This window comes from Chanos chanos, chromosome 8 (assembly GCF_902362185.1).
Source record: "Chanos chanos chromosome 8, fChaCha1.1, whole genome shotgun sequence".
NCBI lineage: Eukaryota > Metazoa > Chordata > Actinopteri > Gonorynchiformes > Chanidae > Chanos > Chanos chanos.
In genome coordinates this window covers 6481027-6504293 of record NC_044502.1, presented here as the reverse complement: position 1 = coordinate 6504293, position 23267 = coordinate 6481027, and the positions used below count along the sequence as shown (strand labels likewise).

Genomic DNA, 23267 nt, shown 5'->3' with positions numbered 1-23267 from the left:
GGCTCCAGTCAGCTTGCCCGGCGCATCCAACGGTGCGGAATATCGGAATCCTGTGTTCAGAATGTTTTAAACAATGCTTCAGAGTGGTAGTATTCTTCATTCATTTCAAATCAAATGCTAAATATATCGTGGACGACAGAAGGTATAAACAGGCGTTACAGTTTAGTATATGGGGGGAAAAAACACAGGAATAGCTCCCAATTTTGCCTCAGAGACCAGTAATCTACGTCGCATCGCACTGGACTGCAGATTTTGCTAGTAACGTTTCTGTCTCCGCAATGTGGTTCGTTTGTTTCATTCAGCTTCTGTCGAAGCTAATGGATATTACATCAGTATCGGTTTCAGCTAAAAAGCTGTTTTAAAGAAATTCACCAGTCCTTAGTGTTACAGTGATCAGTGGCTAACTCTTTTCAGTATGGAAAGCGAGGTTTTGCCAATTTTGGAACAGTTCATGCTAACTCCTCTCGTCACCTGGGTAAGATTTTTTTTTCTCCCCATCTAAAACTTTACTCCACATGTCTGACAGCTACTTCCAGACTCGTGTGTACGTATTACTTTTACTACCTTGCTATTGTTTTCAGGTGAAGACGTGTGGGCAAATGAGTGCCCAGGATGGAAACACTCTGTCAGAATACACTGAATTAGTAGATGGCATCTATTTAAATAAAATCATGGATCAAATGTAAGTACAATAATTAGCCTATAGTAAATTATGTAGACTTCTATATGTTTCAGCCGTTCTCCACCTTTTTTTTTATATTTTTTTTAACATTTTTACACAAATGCAGTCTGCATTCGAGCATCATCTTCCTGGCGTCTTCACAACTACAGCTGTCGAGGTTTGTTTGAAAAGTCAGATGGACAAGAGACAAACAGAGGAATTTTGCCTTTTTTCAGTCCTTGTCTTTATTTTAATGATTTATTACACGACTCAGTGGGGCACAGTTTTAGTGAATGCATTTGGACATTTGCCAGATGGACAGTATAACCATCGACAGTCAATAATAGAACAATGCATACGTTTTTTTGTTGTTATTGTTGTTGTTGTTTTGACATGTCAGTGAATATTGTCGTCGCTGTATCATAATCAGACGCGGAGAGTCTTTGAAGATAGCGATGTTTGGTGAGAGGTGTTTTTTTTTTTGTAGTAAAGGAGTTAAGGTCTTACATGCATGTAATATGGAACAGGAGCGGCTGACTGTATGTGGTGGTTCTATAATGAGCCATGCTTTAGGCGAGTAACAGAGCTTGCTTTGTCACACGTGCTTATGAAGGAAATCTTTGTCATCATTCTCCACAGCCTCTCTCCAAATGATCCACAGACGCGGTTTCAGAATGGGTGGAAATTTAGCGAGGGTCGGTGGGTTGGTCGGCGCGTTCGTCTGTGTCAGGGAGTGTCTGGTGAAGCTATCAAAAGTTCTGAAACTGTGAAAATCTAAATGGTGTTGTTTTTGTTTGTTGGAGTTGTACATCACATGTACGGAGAACAAATACAGAGAACAGTTACTTCTTTCTTTGTTAACTCGTTTAATTGCTTTCTTTTAATGCAAAGCGTATTTCCAATCGGCCAAAAACGCGTAACAAAGCCATTTTTCAGAGAACGAGATCGCACAATTGTAAACAATGCAAGAGGAGCACGCGTAATCCACGATTAATCCGCGATTGCACGAGCCTCGTGGATTATGGCTTTTGGACGGTGTTGACTAGCTCAGATGGCGATGATGGAATGCAGAGTAGTGTCTGTCAGCTCAGATGGGAGGGCCAGCATCCATGGACCAAGGATTTTAGGTCACTGTGTCAACACAGAGACATCATAACGAAATTAAATATATAAATAAAAAGCTAGGTAAAGACAAATGGGAGAAAAGTGAGAGTGTGTCCTTTTTTGGACTTTTTTTAGAGCTAGGTTTACCAATGGTATGGTGCTTTTGGCATTTAACTTGTTTCTGAGACGGTCGGCCCGGCTAGTTGAGGAGTGATGTCATATGAGAAAAAATAGAATGAATGGACGAACTGTGTCTTTGTTCCTTCATACAGTTTTGATTGGAAAAACTGAAGTCAGGTTCATTCCCTGTAATACTTAACTGGAACTGGTCCTCACAACACACCAACTAGCTCTGTTTTTGCTAAATTATCCCGTACCCCTAAGCAACATAAAGCCTCTAGTTCAGGCATAAAAGTGTATCCCACGTATTGTGTAATGTCAATAATTTTTTTTTTTCCTCAGAAATCCGAATCCCGCAACCCAGGATGTAAGAAAAGTGAACAGTGACGCCGTCCAGAGAAGTCAAAACCTGTCTGTTCTTGTCCACCGCATCAGGACGTACTACCAGGTAAACAGTGACGGGGAGTTCCAGACGTGGTTGTTTCGTAGTAATTGTCTTTGGGACGGGTTAATGATTTTTGTCCAATGCTTCATTCAGTGTTTAACATTCAGTCAATGCTTGTTACTGTCAGTCTACAGACATTTGCATGCATGCGCACGCGCACGCACACACACACACACACACATGCACACACACATACACAAAGCACTGACTTGCTTGCTACAGTTTACAGAGGCTCTCCAGGTTCAGCTACACTGGTCTCCTTTTCCAGTATCTGCTCCCTTCACAGGGAGGCAACTCCTGCACATCTGTCTTTTCTTTTCTTTTTTTTTCTTTTTTTTTCGCTGGCAGTGCGTTGCCAGGCCACCAGGCGATTCGGGCCTGTCTTAAGAGGCCTGGCCTAAATATAGGCCTAAGCCCACCCTGTCAACATCTGTGTAATCAGCAGCGTAGCATTGCAGCGCCAGACTGCAAAGCTGGGGAAAAAAAAAAAAAAATGACCCGTTTGGGAATCCCGAGAGCCCCGTTCTCAGTCATTATTGTTGCTGGGTAAAGCACACAAGGTAATGAGGTCTGAACAAAAACAAAACTGTAGTAATGGCTATAAAGATTAGTGGCTGGCAGGCAACGTATGACATTGAAGCATTGTTAAAATATATAAATAAGAAAGTAAATAAGGAAGTACTTAAATAAACAACAAAAATTTAGATGGCTCTTGAGTCATATTAAGTCTCATCAAAATAGAGTGCTGGGATATTCCTAAACCCCAGAGTTGCTGTTAAATACGAGAGCCGCCTTAGTTTCTGCGGGAACCACTTTCCCCTGGGTTTTGATAGGAGTCTGAGGAAAGGGTTTCATCACCAATTCAGCACATTCAGCAAAACAATTCAGCAATAAAACGTTGTTTGGGCAAAACCCGTATTAATGATTTCCTTTCGGGCGCATGTTACAAGGAAAACGAATACCTGTTCAATAAGTCAATGCTTGTGAGGAGAGCATGTTAAAAAGAACTGTTAAGCTCAGTATAGAAAGATAGAAATGTACCTTTTTTCATCTGTGGTGGAAGAGCTTTACACAAGGGTTCATTTCTTCCGAGTAGACAATGTTTTGGTTTGGGTCGGATGTTCTGTTTGTAGCTATTTAAGGGTGATTCTTCCTTTTTACAAAACTACACCTCGATTGAGATGTTAAAATGAGGGAGTTCTTACAACTTTTTCCGCCGTGCTCCCAGCTGGAATCAGTCATGCCCACTGAAAAACTACCATAAAATTGGAGGTCGTTAAATGTCCCACATCAAAGTTGAATGACGGTCTGGAATCGAACCACGCCCCCTTGGGAACCTCTGATACCGCCGTTTGGGCTTCTCCAAATCTCACAGAACCTCCCGTGGAGCAATTAAATATTAAATTACTTCTTTCCTCTCTCTGAATGAAGCCGCTTTTATAATTAACAGAACATATATATATATATATATATATATCACATATACACACAGACACACACTTTCCACACTTTCATATGCATATATTTCATATTTGTTCAATAAACCAGGAGGAGAGAAATATAAGAGTAGTTTTATCTGGCTCTGTTAGTTAATTATTAAGAATGATTGATGGTGGTATGCTGCCCTGAGGACATGATGAGGTTGTTCAGTCTTTTACTGCTTTTTTACCTCATAATTCAATTTTTTTTCCATCTCTTCTTCCTAGGAGACTCTCCGACAGCTGATAATGATGCCCCTTCCAAATGTGATGGTGCTTGGCAGGACTCCATTCTGTGGTACCTGTCTTTTTTGGGGGTGTTTTTTTGTTTTGTTTTTTAAGGTCACTTTAGTTCATTTAGTCAGAGGTGCATTGAACAGTTCATTGAACTCAGAAGTGCATGGCATTATCATAACGATTTTACAGGGCCGTCTGGTTTTACAATGAAATATTATTATGAAGAAATGTGTGGAGTAAAACGTTGCGTCTTTTCTGGGATTCTGATAATAGTATTTTATGAACATGTGTAAGTTTGTTGTGGGTGTCACGTGAAAGGTCCATGGAGTTCAGGAGCCTCTAAAGATAGCTTTCATATTCTCTAACAGAATTAGGTCTTGTTCTAATCTTACTACATTGCAAGTACTGTGGAACTAAACTGCGTTAGGAAACCGTTTCCAGTTATTATTACTCTCCACTCATGTTTGTTACTCTCCATTTTTCAAAAATCTGTTCGGATTATACTAATTTATCTTTTCCTAGCCTTCATCATGTTCTTGCGAGAGATTAACAACACTCAGTATTATCGTCTAATCCAATCTGGCCACATTAAGCTGTGGTTTTCACCCAATGACTCCATCATTATCTGCCTGGACGGCTTAATAATTAAATTAGTTCCTCATTAGTCTGAGGACTGAGACAGTTTTCATGGTAACTCATTTTATTTTGATCTTAAAGGGCAAAATGTGTCACATGTCTTTAGCGCTGCCTCTTATCACAGTGTAAAAGTTCAAAATAAATACACAATAGACACATCGAATCATATCGCTAACAAGTGCCACCCGTTGAAATATTTCCAGAAAGTCAGCTGTTTAATGTCTGTACCCTTATTTCCATACACAGTACCTCTTTACTTTTGTTGTCATATGTCTACCGTTTGGTTAATGGTAGTGCTGAAGTTTCTATGAGGTGCGGAGTGAGTCATGTCTGAGACGTTTAATGTGTTTCGTTTGTTTTCACAGAGCAAAGCTTGGACGAAATGAGGAGACTGTTACTTCTGTTACTAGGATGTGCAGTACAGGTAAAGACATTATGTACTTACAGGTAAAGCACATGTTATTGCTGGGCCGGTAAACTTCAAAAGTTAGGGTAGCTTTGAACTTTTTAGGTGACGGATCGCTTCGAAAACAGTACAGTTTTCAGTTAAGTCTGGTTTTGCCTGGATGCGTTCATTGCGGACTAAATGTTTTTGAGTTTTGTTACTTTTTTTGTAACAATAGGTTTGTCTCACATTGTTTGAGCTACCCTAACTTTTAGAGTCTGATATAGAATAAATCACATTAACTCTGTGTTGACCATAACAGGCTCCAGCAGCTCATATTGTTTCAAACCTCTCAAGATACTGATCTTCTCCTAATTAGTTCAGCTGAGGTTTGGCGTGTAGATTCTCATCTTAACTCGTTTAAATGAGGTCCATTTGAACTCCTTGAGTCTCTGACTCTGGTCTGACCTCTCTAACAGGAAGTGCAGAGAATGCAGGGCTGTGTTTTCTTTCTTTTCTTTTTTTTTTTTTCTTTACCCTTCTCTGTTTCCACTTATTTTCAGTGTGAGAAAAAAGAGGACTACATTGAGAAGATCCAAACCCTTGAATTTGATACAAAAGCTGCAATTGCGTCTCATATTCAAGAGGTATCTCGATGTTTCCATTTGTGCTATGCAGTAAAATGGAAATTGTTTACTTGAAAACATTATGCAAACTCATTGTCTTGACCGAGTCAAACAAATATCATTAACTCAACCCTGTTAGCCTTGAGTCGCTTGATTCAGTCAAGCAGGAGGTGTTTTCAGGTAAAAGTAACAATAACTAGACAATGACTGTTGTTCTATTGTGTGTGCATGATAAAACATATGTGTGTCTATATTTCTGTGTGCGTGTATATATATATATATATATTACTGATTACCAGTAGCTTAATAGTAGCATCAGTATCCTGATGCTTCTAACTGTTGATGCTGTTAGTGCCTGTAGAAACTCCCATGTTCATGCTCACACGCTCCCATGCTATATGTATTCATATGCGCGTGCGTGTGTGTATGTGTAATTATAAATATATATATATATATATATGTGTGTGTGTGTGTGTGTGTGTGTGTATATATATGTATACACACACATACATATATATCTATAATGAACATGAGAGTTTCCAGAGGCACTAAAAGATCATTCATTGGAATAGCTAGCCTTCAATGTAAACAGGTCATGCTATAGAATCGGTTGTGATTCTTAAAGATTCCTTTGAGGAATAATACAAAGGCTCTGTATGAGTCACAGCATAAATTCACTCACATCACACATAAAAGCACACAGCCACAATCTTTAATCTTTAATCTTAGGCAGCCTCTGCTGTGTGCTGTGGGTTTCCAAGTATTGAACTGTCCTTTAGTTCTTGCCACAGGCTGTTTTCCATGGTTAGTGTTATCCTGGTGCTCTGACTGAACATTGTTTAATCAACAATAGTTCTGGGCACAGATGCATAAGGATATTTAGAGAATGCAAAAAAACACCCATGAAAGATGTACTCCCCATAACGACAGTTATTTAACGTCAAGATGAAGAAAATAGTTACCTGTATCATAGTAAAATCTTAACTTTGCATACTTGTGTGTGTGTGTGTCTGTGTGTGTGTGCTGATTTCGCAGGTCACCCACAGTCAGGAGAATGTGTTTGACCTGCACTGGTTGGATGTGAGTGACCTTTGTCCTGAGGAGCTGGTGTCTATGTCCAGGACCATGGCTGTCCATCTCAGCCATTTACTGGACCAACGTGACAAACAGCTGGAGGTACAACAGAAATGTTTTTCCTCTCGCTTACTTTTTTCCCCCTTATTTAACAATGACCAATGCCATGCTCTAGACATTGTCAGAATTCATTAAGTAAAATCTAAATTCGTGTGTTGCATTTGACATGATGTAATGCGACAAATTTATAGATCAGCTCTCTGAAGTGATTTGTAAGACCACAGGTCATATAATTGCACTGAAACACAAATGCAAATATGATTTTAACTTGCTGATCTGTCCCCCCCCCCCCTCCTCCTCCTCCTCCTCCTCTTCTCCCTCCCTGGAGACCATTATGGAGCTGACGCAGGAGAGGGAGAGCGTGCAGACTGCAGAGTTTGCCAGCGATGAGCCCACCACCCCCGCTGAGTCCTCCCGTGCACATCAGTCTGTATCTCATCAGCAGCTGGCCGTGGAGCTGGCTGACTCAAAAGCTAGGATCAGACGACTCAGGCAGGAACTGTGAGTGTGGACTTTGATGAAGGATCAGTCAAGTGTGTGTGCGTGTGTGTGTATGCGTGTGTGTGTGTTATGACAGTTTCATTTGCTGCGTTGGCATTTATAGTGAAATTTGCCAGTACTTTTTTTTTTTTTTCTTTTAATTCCTTGTTTAAGTTCATGTCGCTGTGGGTGTTTGCATGTTACATCTTTTGATTTGGGTCAGTCAAAACGTTTTTATTTTTTTTTTCGTTTTTTTTTTGGGACATTTTGCTTTGCCTGTCGGGCCCTTCACACCCACACGCACACGCGCGCGTTCCGTCACCGTCAGCTACATATCAGCCGCGACACGAGCAACAAACAAGATTCGGTTCTTAACATTTTTATGGCAGCTCACCAGTAAACACCAGTCACACAAACACAAACTGCAGCCTGATGTGAAAACCGACTGTGACCATCTTAAAGACCGACTCCTTTAAACATGTTCCATTTTGAGAAAAATCCGTGTCGTCCAAACTCTGGTGAGGATGATAAGTCTGATGTGGTGCCTGAAGGGGAACATGGCCCAGTTTACCGCCACTCTGGCCGTGTGTGGCACTGGGCCTTCATTTGTCTTCTGACCCAGTTTGGTCGTCACGGTTATACTGTGGGCTCCGTCGGACCCTCTTCCCGGCATAATCCTCTTTTCTCTTCTATGACTCCACTGCTAGTGTGGTATTTGATGATTGTAGCCACGGGCGATGCCTCACTGTAGTCGATTACGGCGGTGAATGACTTTGCATTCTGATGGTTCAAAATGACCTTTGGACGCTCCCCGTGGTTGAAGCGCGCATTTGTTAACAATCACGGCGTAATAGCCAAGATCAGTCTTTAAAACTGTTAAGTGGACATTCAATACGTTATCCCACCAGCTTAGTATTTTTAGTAGAGGACGCGTTATTCTGCATGTAGTATTTGCATATGTAAATATACTCACATAAGGGAAGTTTGATATGTTTGTGTAAGTGCAAAATTTAACCGTCTACTAGTTCCTTTTTCACTTTACTTTTTTTTTTTTTTTTTTTTTTTGAAGTGTCTAAATGTTTAAATTTCTTGTATGCAGTTGCATGAATGTGGCATGTATATGAATAGAAAGAAGTGCATCTGTTCAGATTTTCCTGCCGATTTTGTGCTTTATGTTTATAAAGCTCAATCCATTAACCCCTCCCTCCCTGCTTCCTATCCATTTTTTCTGAGAAGAGAAGAGAAAAGTGAACAGCTACTGGACTGCAGGCAGGAACTGGACAATATGGGGGTAGAGTTCAAGAGGATTCAGCAGGAGGTATTGAAAACATCTATACCATTCATGGTTCATTATTGCTTGAGGAGTTGACTTGAATCCCTGGATCCTGTTGTTGTACTGTAATCGCCACTAAGTCGACATCCTGTATTTCATGCCACTTCAAATCACTTTTTCTCGACTTGTGTGCAGACTTTCATGTGTTAAGGCATTATGAGTTTGTTATAAGACTTGGGTTCACAAGTTGTTTGTCTGTTATGTTTGCATTCCTTCACCCTGATTGGCTCCTGTCAGAATGTGCTGCTGCTCTCAGACGCACGAGCGGTGCGGACATATCGCGATGAGCTGGACGCGCTCAGAGAGAAAGCCCTCAAGGCTGACAAGCTGGAGAGTGAGGTGGGACGCTATAGGGACAAGCTACACAACATGGAGTTCTACAGAGCTAAAGTGGAGGTAACGTAATGCATGTAGATACTGTATCTTCTCAAATGAATCATGTTTCAATGTCAGCGAGGGAGTGGTGTCGTTATTGGGTATGTATGTCTTTATCATTGATTATGTAAGTGTGAATTACCACACTAAAACACGAACATATGCACATGTACATCGAGGCCCCAAAAGTCTTTGGACAGTGACACGTTTTTTTGTTGTTTTAGACTCGATGCCTTTTTTTTCTTGGTTAATGCTACCAAACAGTTACTTTTTGGCATTTCCGGTGTTTCTGCAACACCTTTAATTTGATTTATTCTCCCTTGAGAAGGCTAGCTTCGGTTTTTAACCACTGTGTCTTGCTCAACCTCATCGACAGTGTCCAAAAGGCTAAACACAAAAGCTTAGAGTTACGACCGGGCAGCTTTCTTACCCATGCGCACACACAGACACACCAGGCTTTTAAAGCCTAGCAGTGGAGTCAGTTCAGAAAGTATTTGTGTTGCCCTAAAAATGGGGACCGTGTACCAAATGTGCTGTCATTCATAAATATTTGATCTATTACGGATAATATTACCCTGAAATTAGAACTAGCAGTCTGCGCTGTGTCCACCTAGATTTCATTCTCTCATTTCCAATCGAAAGTACAAGAAGACAGACCCAAAAACACCAACAAAAATATACCCCAGTCCACTGCACTGATTATGTGGTGGTTACTTTTAATGGCATCATGTATAAATGAAAAGGGATGTTTAGCTTGTGCTAAATTTATATTTGCTGATATGTTTTCTCCATTATGCCCGTGGTTGTGGGTAGGAGCTGAAGGAGGACAATCAAGTGTTGCTAGAGACCAAATCCATGCTGGAGGAACAGCTTGAAAGTTCCAGAGCGCGGTCAGAAAAATCGCACCACTTGGAGAAACACACACTCCAACTGCAGGCCAGGCTTCACGATATGGAAGAGGTAAGAAAAGAGAGACGGAGAGAGAAAGATGTTCTTGGTCACGGAACAGGGACGGACGGACAGATTTATGGAAGGAGTGATGGGTGGCTTTGAGGAGATTGGAGACATGTTACACACAGACTCACGACCATTCACGTGTTCCTTCAGGAGAGGGCTCTGGACAAGAGACGTATCGAGGAGTTGTTGGAGGAGAACGTAGCTCTAGAGCTAGCTCAGAGAAGAACCTTGGATGAGTCCCTGCACCTGGGCTGGGAGCTGGAGCAGCTCTCCAAAGACCCCCAAACCACATCTCCAACAGGTAACGCCTCTAAAACTGTATACAGCCGCGTTTTCCTTGTGCTCTCAAGTGCTGAATGACATATAGAACGGTAGGAAATGATGTGTGGTGTGTGTGGTTGGACTTTTCTGTGGTTTTTTGGTGTGGGATATAATCTTTGGCATGGTTTGTGGATGCAGAGCAGAAGTCTCTGGATCAGGAGGTGACAGAGAGCACGTGCAGCAGGTTGCTGAGGCTGGAACAGGAAAATCGGAGCCTGCTGAAAACTCTTCAGGAGCTGAGAAGAGCCCGAAGCCCCTCGGAGGGGGGCAGAAACACCAGCCTCACACAGGAGGTGAGGAACACAACAATTTCTGTGTGTTACGTTTCTGGAGTATACTTACTTTATGAGCCTTAAACCACACCAGGAGACATCAGGTACTGGAAGTTTTGCTGCCCTTGTTAGCATAATGAATTCATTCTCAGTGGTTTATAAATTTGTATCTGTATTACTGTTTGGCACCCTCGCTTATCCTTAACCTGGTGTTTGTTTGTAAGAATGTAATGTTCATGAGTTAACCATTCGAACTGTAATTTTCATTTCAACACCCTATAGGTAAAGGTCCTGATAGAGGAGAATGAAGAGTTAAATAAGAGCATGTTGTCCCTGAGACAGCAGAGGAGGACTGACGAGGATTGGCCGATAAATGATGAGAAGATTCCAGCGATGAAGTCGCTTGAGGTGCAGGTTGAGCATGAATCCAACCTGAAGCAGAGTCTTAACAGTCAAACTGGCCTAGGAGAGTCTGACAGAGGTCTAAGGAAGAAGAGCACTAACTTGCTGGGAAAGGACAACACTTTTGCGCAGGAGGTTGCGGCAAACGCAGAGGCTGGTTCGCTTGCAGAGTGTAAAAGAGAAGATCAAGAATATCATTATAAGTCTTCTCAAACTTCTCCCAACACCCATGCACTCCAGGAGGAACAGCAGATGATTGCGTTTACTAAAAGGATAAGCTGCCCAGAGTCCAATCTCCAAGCCCTTAAAGCAGAGAACCAAAAACTCTCCCAGATGCTTGAGGACATGAACCGCAAGGTTCAGAACCTTGAAGCACAGCTACAGGACCTTGAGGCAGAGAACCAGTCTCTGCAGGGTAACGTGGAAGAGCTGAGGATCTCCAGCCGACGCCTAGAACAGCTTGAGACAGAGAACCGGGCCATGGAACAGGAGAACTCTCAGCTGGAGCGGGACAAGGGTCGCCTGGAGAAGGAAAACCGGCGTCTGCGGCAGCGAGCGGAGATTCAGGAGGCAACACTGGACAGCAGCAGCCTGAGGCAGGCTGGATTGGAGAAGGAGAACAGAGCCTTAGCCAAAGAGGTCGCTACCCTCAGGGAAACCCATACCAGGACCAAAGAGCTGGAGACTGAAAACAAGGAGCTGCTCAAACAGGCAGCCATCGACAAGCGGACACTGGCCACACTAAGAGAGGTCAGGACACTCGTACTTTATCTATATGTGGTTCACGTCACCTTTCTTTATGCTGACCCACTCAGCTGAATTTTAATAGAGATCATTAGCTCATCATCTTTCTTCAGTAAGACGTAGCGGTATGAGAGATGGCTTTAATTGTGCTGAGGCCATGAAACAAGAGGAGGTTGTTTGTTCCACAGGAGCTTGTCAGTGAGAGGTTGAAGACACAGCAGAGAGAGAATGATCTAGAGAAGTTAACCCACGAACTGGACAGGATGGGGCTGAACCAGGAGAGGCTTCTGGGTGACCAAGAAACAGCAGACCACAGGTATAGTCACGACTATCCCTCTTTAGTGAGACGTCAGAATCAAGGTTCAAGGACCGTTAGGTGTCTGGTTGACTTCACCTACATCAAAGAGTCTTTCATGGAGGTTTTTTTAGAGCCAAGTGATTGGAACTCACCTTGTTACATTCTCTCTCTCTCTCTCCCACTCTCACTCTCTCTCTCTCACTCTCTCTCTCTTAGCCGGTTTAAGATGTTGGAGATGGAGTTGGAATCTTCTCTAAAAAGATCTCTGGAGATTAAAGAGGAGAAGATTGCTGCCTTGGAGGCTCGACTGCAGGAATCGTCCAGCCTGAACCAGCAGCTGCGCCATGAACTCAAGACTGTGAGTCAGACATCAAGCAGCTTAGCTAAATAGGTTAAATCTGTTTGTTATGTATTCACTTGGCCTACAGTGTATGTGAAGAGTATTTCATGTGCAAAGGTTCTACTAACCAGTAAAACGATAGTTTACAGAGTTCAGAGGACTAACAGAATATTAAATGATTTTCTGGTTTCTCCTTTAAGGAGATGCATCTGGGACAATTATGTCATTCGCACATTATCAGTTAACGTTATTCAACCGAAAAATTTCAGACTGTTTTTTTTTTTAAGATATATTTTTATTTAATGTCATTTACATAGTAATACTAATAATAATAAAAAAAAGTGTAAGTGTCCCAGGTGGGAATGTTTAGCAAACCTTGCAGGACACACGTCATCTAACGCCTGGTGTGTGTGTCTTGCAGGTGAAGCAGAACTATGAGGCGCTGTTGCAGAGGGAGGAGGAGGAGAGGGCTGGAGGAACCTCCCCACCACAGGCTGTGAGGGAGTGGCAGAAGGAGAGTCAGGAGACAACGCGAGAGCTGCTCAGGGTTAAAGATCGCCTCATTGAAGTGGAGAGAAATGTAAGTTCTTCCTCCACGTGGCCAAAAAAAAAAAGCAACAAAAAGTCATTCTGTGCTACGCCTTTGGGTATTATTCACAGTGGAAAAGTTCTTGAACATTAAATTGCCTTTGTTATGTTATGACATAATGACTTCAAGCATCCTCTTGTCTTGTTTGTTTTTTGGTACAGAATGCAACGCTGCAGGCAGAAAGGCAGAGTTTGCATACGCAGCTTAAGCAGGTGCAGGCGCAGTCAGGCGGGCTGAATGCGCAGATCGTGGCGCTGCAACGGCAGACGGCCTCTCTGCAGGAGAGCAACACAGCCCTGCAGACGCAGAATGCCCAGTTGCAGGTCGGGCACATATTAAAACACATGTTAAAAAAAAAAAACAACAAAAAATAAAAAACGGTTCATTCTGCAGGCTAGTTCGCTAAAACAACACATTCTAGAAATACATTCGAGACATACATTCTTACAATCTAGAAACACATTGTACCCTCACTGAGCACATCTGCTTTTTCTTTAACAGGTGGAAAAGTCTGCTTTGAATTCCCAGAGTGCTTCACTGATGGCCCAGAATTCTCAGCTGCAGAGGCTGCAATTCAGCGCTGAAGGGGAAAAGGAGAGCGCCGTACGCGACCGCGACGACCTGCGCACGGTCAACGAGCTGTTGCTTCGTGACCACGAGCGTCTGACGGCCCTGCACGAGAAACAGGCCGCCGAGTATGAGGCTCTTATAAACAAACACGCCGACCTGAAGACCAGTCACCGCAGTCTGGAGCTAGAACATCGCTCCCTGGAGGACAGGTCAGTACACACACTGTCACAAAGACTACCCGCATACAACATGTACATATCGCTTAGTATTGTCCACTTTCTGGACATTTTAATTTTACACTCCCTGGCCTGTGGACACTTCTCCTTTCCCCTACGCTTAACTGTAGTGACTGTGTGTGTCTATGTGTCTGTGTGTGTGTGTGTGTGTGTGTGTGTGTGTGTTTGTTGCAGGTATAACACATTGCTGCAGCAAAAAGCTCAGTTGGAGGGGCTGCAGAAAGTCCTAAGGGAGGAGCAGGAGAGGATGCAGCAGGTGACGAAAGAACACAGAGAAGCTGCTGCAGAGTGCCAGAGACTGCGAGATGAGAAAGACTGGTCAGTGTGTGTGTGTGTGTGTGTGTGTGTGTACCTGTTACTGCTACCCAAAAGTCTTGTTATTGCAGTGTTCAGCCAATGGTCCAAATGACCCTCTCTTACACAGAATCCACAAAACACCATCAATTTCTTGGTCCACACAGGCTAAACCAGACATACCAGAAGCTGCTGACGGACAATGAGGTGCTGCAGGCAGACCATAAGAACCTGAAGAGTGTGCTTAACTGTATTAAACTGGAGCAGACGCGTCTGGAGTCTGAGCTCTCCCAACTCAAAGAGCAGTACCAGCAACTGGACATCTCCTGCACCAAACTCACCAACCAGTGTGAGGTACTGTACAGACCACAGCCTCACGAAAAGGCCTTGTGGTTGGGCAAGAACTTAGATGTAGAGAGCGTAACGTACTCCGTTCTGACTAATCCAGTACATCCCAGAACATTGTGAACTCAAACAAGGAAATGATAAATGAAAAGCTAAGTGTATCTTTAAAGATTGGGGTTGTGGAAGTTGTGCATTTTTTTTTTACTTTTTACAAAGCAGTCTTGTATTTGTCTGTGGCTCTGCAAATGCAGTTAGTCATTTTCCTTTGGAAACACAGATACATCATTAACTGTACTGTTGACTATTAAGGTAGAGGCCACGAAAATTTGTCTGTCTTGAAGCACCTAGATATACAGTGAGCAGCATCCTCATCTTTGTCAGTTATTGGTACTCAGTAAGACACCATTTTGGCTCTGTCCTCTGTGCTCACCGTTGAAACAGTTGCTAACTCAGCTGAAGGGGAACCTGGAGGAGGAAAACCGGCACCTCCTGGACCAGATCCAGAGCCTGATGCTACAGAACCGGACCCTTCTGGAACAGACCATGGAGAGCAAAGACCTGTTCCATGTAGAGCAGAGGCAGTACATGTAAGACATGCGAAGATTTTTGCTTTGTTGGGATTGATAGCGTCTCATTACATCTGTATCATCACTGAAACGTAGCAATTCTTCATTACATTTCAATCTCCAAATAGGTAAAGGCTGTATACTGTCCTTAGTGACCTATCCTTCTCCTAAATGTACCTTGTGTTTTTCAGAGACAAACTGAATGAACTGAGGAGACAGAAAGAGAAACTGGAGGAGAAGATCATGGATCAGTACAAATTTTATGACCCATCACCCCCACGCAGGTGCCCGAGTTCAAAAACTCTACATCTTCTTTCTTTTCATGACCATGACTTCCAACACATATTCTGTTTATTCTTTTTCTCCTCTGTTCATCTGGTGCATACGCATACCAAACGCCTATCAGGAGAGGGAACTGGATTGCGCTGAAGATGAAGAAGCTGATGAAGTCTCGGAGTCGTGAGCGGGTGAGGTCGCTAACCCCTCCTGCCCGCTCTGAGTCCTGCGAGGGCCTCCCCGAACTCCACTGCCATGACAACGGTTCCTTTGTTGGCTCCCAGGGCTCAGTGGAGTCTGGTTCCAACTCTCTTCATGACGACGCCCTGTCCCCCAAGAGAAGCAGCAGTGAGTATGACCTGTCCCAACTGACACCATCAGTGTTCCTGATAGGCCAGACAGAAACAGGCTATCCAATCTGCTACAGATCCTACGTCCCACGCCAGCGACTGATAGGCCACATGGATGTTAGAAGGACAGTTCACCACAGGCCCCTCCCCCAAACAGCCAATGATAAATCACATGAACAGAGATTGCACCAATTACCTCAGGCTCCACCCCTCACCTCAGCAATTGGAGGAGACAGTAGTCGGTCTCTAACAGCTCTTCACCCTCTTCCATATACAAGGCCCGTTACCCATATAACTATAGATCCAACCCCAAGATTTTATAAACAGAAAACAGCTCAGCAGAATAAAGTTTAATACTGGCAACAAACTCGTCCTTTGTGTGTATTTTTATGAGTTCGAGTATAAACATAAACATTTAAATTGTTATTGTATTTATTTGTGTGAACACCAGGTTGGCACATTTGCATTACACTGTGTTTACCTGTCCCCTTCATCATCAAACTGTATAAAATCTCACCCTGTGTGGTCACCAACATGTCGCACTGTTAAAAGAAAACGAACGGTTATTAAGTTAACACGTGTATTCTGATTTGCTCTGACGTACTACGACGCTGTACGCTAAATCGGCTTAAACTAAAGAGCGTATTTAAAATGATCAACCCTTGCTGGCACTTTCTTTTATCAGTGTTGTGATGTTATGATGTAACTTGTTTGACGTTTTGTGTTTTCATCTGTCATATTTCTCCTTCACCTCCTCTTCCCCTGCCCTGTCTTTCTTCCGTGTCGTTCTCCCGTGGTGGTCGAACCCGCAGCGCTGAAAATGTTCCGCGTAATACGGGGCAAGCCGAGAGAGAAGGACAAAGTCAGGTCCTTCTTCCGTCGTTCTTTGTGTAAGAACACTGCTGTTGCATCGTTAGCATATTAGCTGCTTCTGCTGTTCTCCGTGCCATGTTTCCTTTCATTTAATGCGCAGGTTTGGCACTGAACAGCCATTAGCTCTTATGGTCATTGTTTAACCGTCTCATTCTTCACGCGAAAGGTCACAACTTGCATGGACGAATTTTATAAATAAACTTATACCTGTAATCCGCCTTGGGCACCTTACACCAACATACCTGGGCTAACCATCAAAAACCATTAACCGCTACCACCTAACCATTACAGGCATTCCCTCAGTTTTAAGGTTTCAAGCATCAATTAGGGACTCATTTCTTGTCATGTGCCATGCCAGCCTTGAATGACCTGCATCATCACGCTGAAGGTCACTCGGACGGTGACCTTCATCATCATGCTGAAGGTCACTTGGACGGTGACCTTAAACCTCTGGAAGGGCAGACAGAGTGGGATGAGAGGTCAGAGCTGCAGACATCCTCTTTCAGCCACACCACCAAAATGTCCATGAACCATCCCCCATCATCAGTGAATCATCTGCATCGGTCTACAGACGACCCAAAGCCAAGGGTTAGGGCCAAAGGTATCTCGTGAACACGAACGAATGTACAGTATATGGTGTCAGTAATACATTGCTTTGCCTACAGGGATTATTTTCCAGGCTGTGGCTTTTAATTTGTTGCTCCTTTTCCTTGATGGGCTGCAGTGCTATGCCGCTTTTTGGATGAGGCTCACGGTTCGGTGTGATGTATAGACGTTAGATTCTTCAGGCCTGCCTTACAGTCCAGTCAGTCTCCGTGACTGCATTTGGTGCCAACCATTGAGTTGGTTTTTTACGTAGCTTTCAGTTTCTAAGTGTATACAGTGTCTTCTGTAATGTCTTCCAGTATTTAGCTATGGCCATTTCTGACCTTTAGGCAAAGAGTCCAGAACAGAGACGCCCCCGTCGGGCCCTCGTGATAACCATCAAGTACAGGATGCTGGTACGTGTGACTATTATAAATGGTCATCGTTGTTAATCTCACATAAGACTTTGCAAAGGCATATGGTAACTTCTATGGCCAAAAATAAAAACATTAATAAACCTTGCAGTGAAGGATAATGATCTTTTAACATCATCGTTTTTTTTTTTTTTTAACCAGCGGAGGCTGATGGCCTGGAGAGCCGAGCCCAGAGCGAGAGCAGCGGGGAGTTCAGCCTCAGCGCGGAGAACGAGGCGTGGTCAAACGGCAGCAGTCCCATCCAGGAACCCCCTTCCCGTCGACCCAGCGACCCCTCTCCCCCAGATCGGCCTCCGCCGAAGGACGCCGGCAAAAGGCAGGGCTCCTGCTCCTCCGGGCATGGCTTGTGGAGGTCCAACACCGTAAGAGCGGCCGCCGGCCAAGGGGCGGAGAGGAGGAAGGAACTGCGCAAGACGGAGAGCGTCCGGGTGTACAGCTCCTCGCCCAAGATCCTGCTGCAAACGCAGAGCAAGTCCTCCTCCATTTCCGGATGCCTCGACTGCTTCGCCACGCCGCTGAGGAGGGAAGGCCGCGCTGGAGCCATAGAGATGCCCGCCACCTTGCCCCGCGCCAGCAGTGTCATCTCTACGTCAGAGGGCGCTTCGCGTCGTGCCAGCTTCCACAGCACAGGATCTGGAAGGTCGGTGGCGCCATCCCCGAGTAAGTGTTGTCGAGGGTCCCAGGGCCTAGAGGTTCCAGTTCCCCTGAATGAGTTCCCAGGCAAGGTGGTAGCAGATGGTTGTCCCTTGGTTGAAGAGGAACCCCTGTTTGGTACAACTTTCACCATAGACTCAGTCTTCACAGACACTATTTTCAGCGAACATGTTCGCTGTGGCCATAACGACCAGACTGTCCTGTGTCTAAACACATCACTGGTCCATAACATCACTGCTATGCCAGCTAAGCTGGGCCCACATGAAACTACTGTGCTCCATGATGGAGTGAGTAAGAGCCAAAATGGTGGTCCATGTTCAGGACAACAGGACGATCTGACCATTAAGGACTTCACCACTGCAAATCACAAAACTGTTAGCGACCAATGTGTTAACCCTTCCTCTGAGAACAAGCAGTCTGTAGTTGCATGAATACAGTTTAATGGCAGGTAACACGGCAGTCATAATGTCAATCCTATAAACGGAAGCACACATCTACTCAACACATTTGAAAGTGTCCCCTGTTGTTTTGAACAGTAGCTGCCCTCTCTTTTCGTTTTCACAATGTCATTATCTTGAAGTGTTTGCAAATGTTTTGCACCATATTGTCCGAGAACTATTCAAGGATTTCATGGTTTTGCAGTCTTGTTTGTGTTCAGTGTGCTTCTCTTGTCCAGTTTTTGCCTACAAATAGTAGAAAACAGTAGAAATTGTATTCTTGTATTTTTTATTTATGGTATAAGGTATGTGGCACATGGCTTAAGAGAAAAGACAAATCATGATTTTAAAAATACACAGCGGAATAAAACTATCAGCAAACAGCAATCACACCGCGGTGGGGAGAATTACTGTCATTTCATGTGGATATTTTTTTCATGTTTGAAAATGAAAATGCACACTACAAGCATGATAGCACAATTGGATGCAATCGCAAAACACGTTTGATCAACTCTGTAATAACACAGCACGCTAGTTTCTCAGATGACAGAAAATTTTATATGCATGAGACCATAAACCAATTTATCAGATTCAATCATAATGATAATTGTTATTTGTTCATCAGTATTGAGAACTACTGTTGCTTTATTTCAGTAACTGTAGTAACAAAAATAGATTTTTGAACGTCAGTAAAATGTATTTGTAATGCATCCCTTAGTGTTACTCAATAAATTACCGTGTTATTTTCTGGATTTTTTCTTGTGTTCGGCAAAGTCTTGTTTGTTTATTTTTTATGTTTCAGATTTATTTGAATTTCATCCTCTTTAATATGGATGTGAATCCAAAATGTTGGCATACAATAGATAATAAATTTTCTCATGAAGTAATATTCGTTTGGCTCTTCCTTTCATTATTTTTATCACATTGACAGTGTGCTCTATGTTCCTTTAATACGTGTGCTCAGTTTCATGACACTGGGAGGGAGGAAGTTTGTTGTTGTTGTTGTTGTTTTTGGAGGGACGTGGGGTAGACGCTTGTCGTAATCACATGAACTGATGCCATAACATTTGAAAATAAGTTAAAAAAGAAACACTACCGAATGCATTTTGCTTTGTGTTACTGTCTTTATACGCTAATTCGTACACACCAGATACCAACACTATCCGTGACAAATAGTCTGCTTACAAGGCCTGCAGGGACTATGTAGCAAGCCAGAATACTGATCTCTCACCCTCTTCTGTTTTCCCTCTGCACCTCAGTCTGTTCTGATTTATTTATTCTGTCACAGCAGAAAGAAACAGAGGCCAGTAAGTGCACGACTGAATTTACCCGTGGTGATAATATTGATACAATGTGGGCCTCCACTACCAGAAATGTTTATCTTTAAATCTTTCTGTATAAGGCAAGGTCTTTCCCATGGTTTATAATGATGTGTTGAAGCTTCAGATAACAGCGAGCAGTGCTCAAAATAAATACGATATTTTTATTTCCTGAACGTATCACTGATCACTGGACCGCACTACCACGGACCATCAGAATTAGTGAAAGTAGTAGGCAGCGCAGACTCCGGCCTCCCACAGTCTTCTTCTGTGGCAAATTCAGTCACATTACCCACAGCAAGTGAATGAGGAAACTGCGGTTTATGTGTGCAATATACATTGTAATCATATTTGTTTATCTTAACTTTTGTTCTAGAGTAAATGTTAACCTGCCTATAAAGGAATGTGTCCAAAAAAAAACAATCGATATTTATCGTATTAATGTCTGACAGCTAAGCTAACAGGATGATATATTCATAACCTGTCACTTGTGCTAGCATCTTCGCGCCTTACATTTTAAAATTAAGGAATTAGGGTAGTTGTGTACCTGGAGAATACGGTTATTTTATGACGATTGTGACGTCACGAAATTAGTGTATAAAAACGCGGGTTTCGCCAGTAACATCATTACTTCGTAGTAATTCGACCGTCGAACGATCGCGGAGACCTTCTCTTCACCAAGTAGCGGAAAGCTTCAAGGTAATGGTCCAAGTTCTTTGTCTTCTTCTGTTTGTTTTACTGTAAATGAATACGTTTCTCATAATGTAGTTACTGTCCTTTAGTAGCATGGATGGAACAGAACGGCAATTGTAACCATCCGTTAACTGGACAGTGAGTTGCACCGCGCCTGTACGGGGAAGCGTGAAGGACTGTCCGGTGTCAAATTAAGTATGTAGCCGTGTTTGACATGTCTGCGCTGGTTCTCACCCTCCGGACTCGTGCAGAGCCCTACAGCCTGTTGAGGATGTATGATAGTGGCGGAATTTTGGGTTACAACTCCCCCACCACCATCAAAAAAAGTTATCTTGCGTTCGGGATGTGCGTGACTGCAACACATTAAGTATTCAGACAGTGTAGGCTGTGTACTCTTTGATGTTACAGTCCAAAAGTACCTGTTTAATGTGTTCTCTTAATAGCTGAGTTAATATAATAGTGTTGCATTTCAAATATCAGTGTGAGGTTACCTGTTATTTTGTTATGTTGAATCTTAATTTTCACTCTGTTCCTCTACAGGATTCTAAAAAAAACTGTATTAGTGCAAGATGAACTCTAGCAACCAAAAAGGATCAGTCTCAAATGCCATAGAAACTGAGCTCTATGGCAAGAGCACACCTGTGCTTGACTTCCTGCTCGCCCTGAACGATAGGTAAGTCTCTTTGTCGATTGATGCTTGAAATTTAAGCAAGAAAGTGAAGTTTTGAGTTTGGCATTTTCCAACTACAAAATATTTCTGATCTGGTCCCTATGGGCAAATTGAATCAAATTCTGACAACCATTTGATAGACCAGTCCAGTCAAGCCAGTTGCACTTATTGTGTTGTACTGTATTTTTCCCCCCATACCTAATCGTTTAAGTTAATGTGTTACTGTGTCATTTTGAGTCATGCCAAATGTGTATTATTTTTATTCAGACCTTTCAATGTAAAAAAAAACATGGTGTGTTTTCTTTGAGTGCGTTATGGTAAACCATCGCCAAACTGCTAAGGAAGATTACAGAGTACGCCTCTTTAATCTGAATATAATGATAATAAAATGATTAAAAAAAAAATCAAAATTCTCGTTGGTAAAAATAATTGGGAGTTTGGGTCCTATACAAACCTTGCTTTAAAAAAGAATGAGCAGATTTGTTTAGGTACAAGGCTCTAAACAGCCATTTATTTATCTATTAATCTATTTTACAGGCAGTGGGAGGTGATACGCCATGTAATGGGGGATGAGGGGGCAAAGTCTCGCATGGGAAAGTTGTTGAAGAAACTGATGAACTTTGTCACCATGGGAGTCCTGGACGTCGTCTCTCCAGCATGTCTCACCATCCTCAACTCTGAGCCCAGAGCTGCGAGCTCCATGGACTCTGTTAAAAGGACTGCGTCGCTTCAGCCATCTCTGAGCACCGTTTCAGGGCAAAGTGAGAGCAAGACACCTGCAGGATCCAGCACTTCTCCCAGTCTCCATTCTGCGGTCCCACCCAAGAGGTATGCTGGCCAAAAGCTCTTGTCACTCAAAGATATGATTTGTTGAGAAAGTTGTAGATGTTACTTCCGTAGATCCTTCCCTGAGAAAGTTCTAGATCTTACTTCCATAGCTCCTTCCCCCTGAGGTGTTGATACAAGCAAATTATTGTTTATGTCAACACCTCAGCCAGACACCAATGTCATAATTTAGCCAAGTGACTTTGGTAATTGTTGAAATCTGCAAGAATGGAAATGGAGTTTTGTTTATGAAATGAGTATATTCAAGATAAGTGTAGAAGAGGTAATGTATTTGTTGTTGTTATTGAAGGACTCCTTTTATGGAGAGCGTGGGCAGAAAGACATGCTGTGGACCACTACAGGGGCTCTTTGGGCTGACAACCAAAAACATCAGTGAGAGCGTTCATGCGCTTCTCGAGCGCTCCCTGACCAAAGGCCAGAAAGGCCGATCTGGCTCTGCATCCGTCTCGGCTGAGACGGTAAATGTCATCGTGGAGGAAGTTGTCCACGAGGTGAACATCACCATGAAAAAGTCCATGGAAAATCTGGCTTTGGATCAGACCTCTCAGGTACCCTTTGAAATTGAGAGCGCAGTTACAAGGAGCACTGCACGAGTTGTGGTCCGTGAGATTATGGACAGGGTCAGTGCACTGTTAACTGGACGGATGCCACGTGTATGCAAGGACTGCGCACCTAAAAAGGCTGGTATTGATGCTGAAATCACCTCAGTGACTGGTGAGGTGATGTCTGCTTTTGTGGACACCACAGAGAGTTTCTTGAGTGAAACTGGTGAAGACAAAAGTGATTTGCTCTCTGGTGTAAGGGACACCATAAAGATTATGGAGTCCAGTGTTGACATGGTGGAGGCAACTTCCCTCCAAGACACCACTGGAGAAGGGACGGTCTCAGAGACTTTCTGCCAGGCTCCAGACGTCCCAAAACTGAGCAGCAAGAATTTTCAAGTCAAGGCTTCAAAAGCCATCAGTGAAATTCTTGTGAAGCGAGTGAGCAGTTTCCACTTGTGTCCTGCACCTGTAACAGCCTCACGCTCCTGTCCTGCCTTGCACTTTCATGTTCCTCAGGACACTTGCCCAGTGGACGTGGAATCAGCAGCACAGGACATAGCTGCTGAACTGTCCACCAAGATGGAAACTCTTCTCAGTTCTACTGATAGGACTGAAAAATCCGACACAAGAGCCTGGG

At 43.2% G+C, this 23267-nt stretch overlaps 1 protein-coding gene across 1 annotated transcript; it reads left to right on the top strand.

The window, feature by feature from the left end:
* Window positions 1–415: 415 nt before the first annotated feature.
* Window positions 416–18551, top strand: ccdc88aa (coiled-coil domain containing 88Aa). Its single transcript, XM_030781835.1, has 28 exons — window positions 416–475; window positions 582–682; window positions 2228–2333; window positions 4037–4106; window positions 5047–5105; window positions 5630–5713; window positions 6728–6868; window positions 7155–7327; window positions 8543–8624; window positions 8877–9035; window positions 9828–9974; window positions 10122–10272; window positions 10431–10615; window positions 11171–11716; window positions 11899–12026; window positions 12225–12366; window positions 12770–12928; window positions 13099–13260; window positions 13439–13716; window positions 13918–14061; window positions 14205–14391; window positions 14824–14969; window positions 15140–15232; window positions 15355–15572; window positions 16387–16464; window positions 16806–17048; window positions 17383–17448; window positions 17608–18551. Exons 1-28 carry the CDS (start codon window positions 416–418, stop codon window positions 18549–18551), a joined length of 5052 nt encoding a protein of 1683 aa, XP_030637695.1.
* Window positions 18552–23267: the final 4716 nt, after the last annotated feature.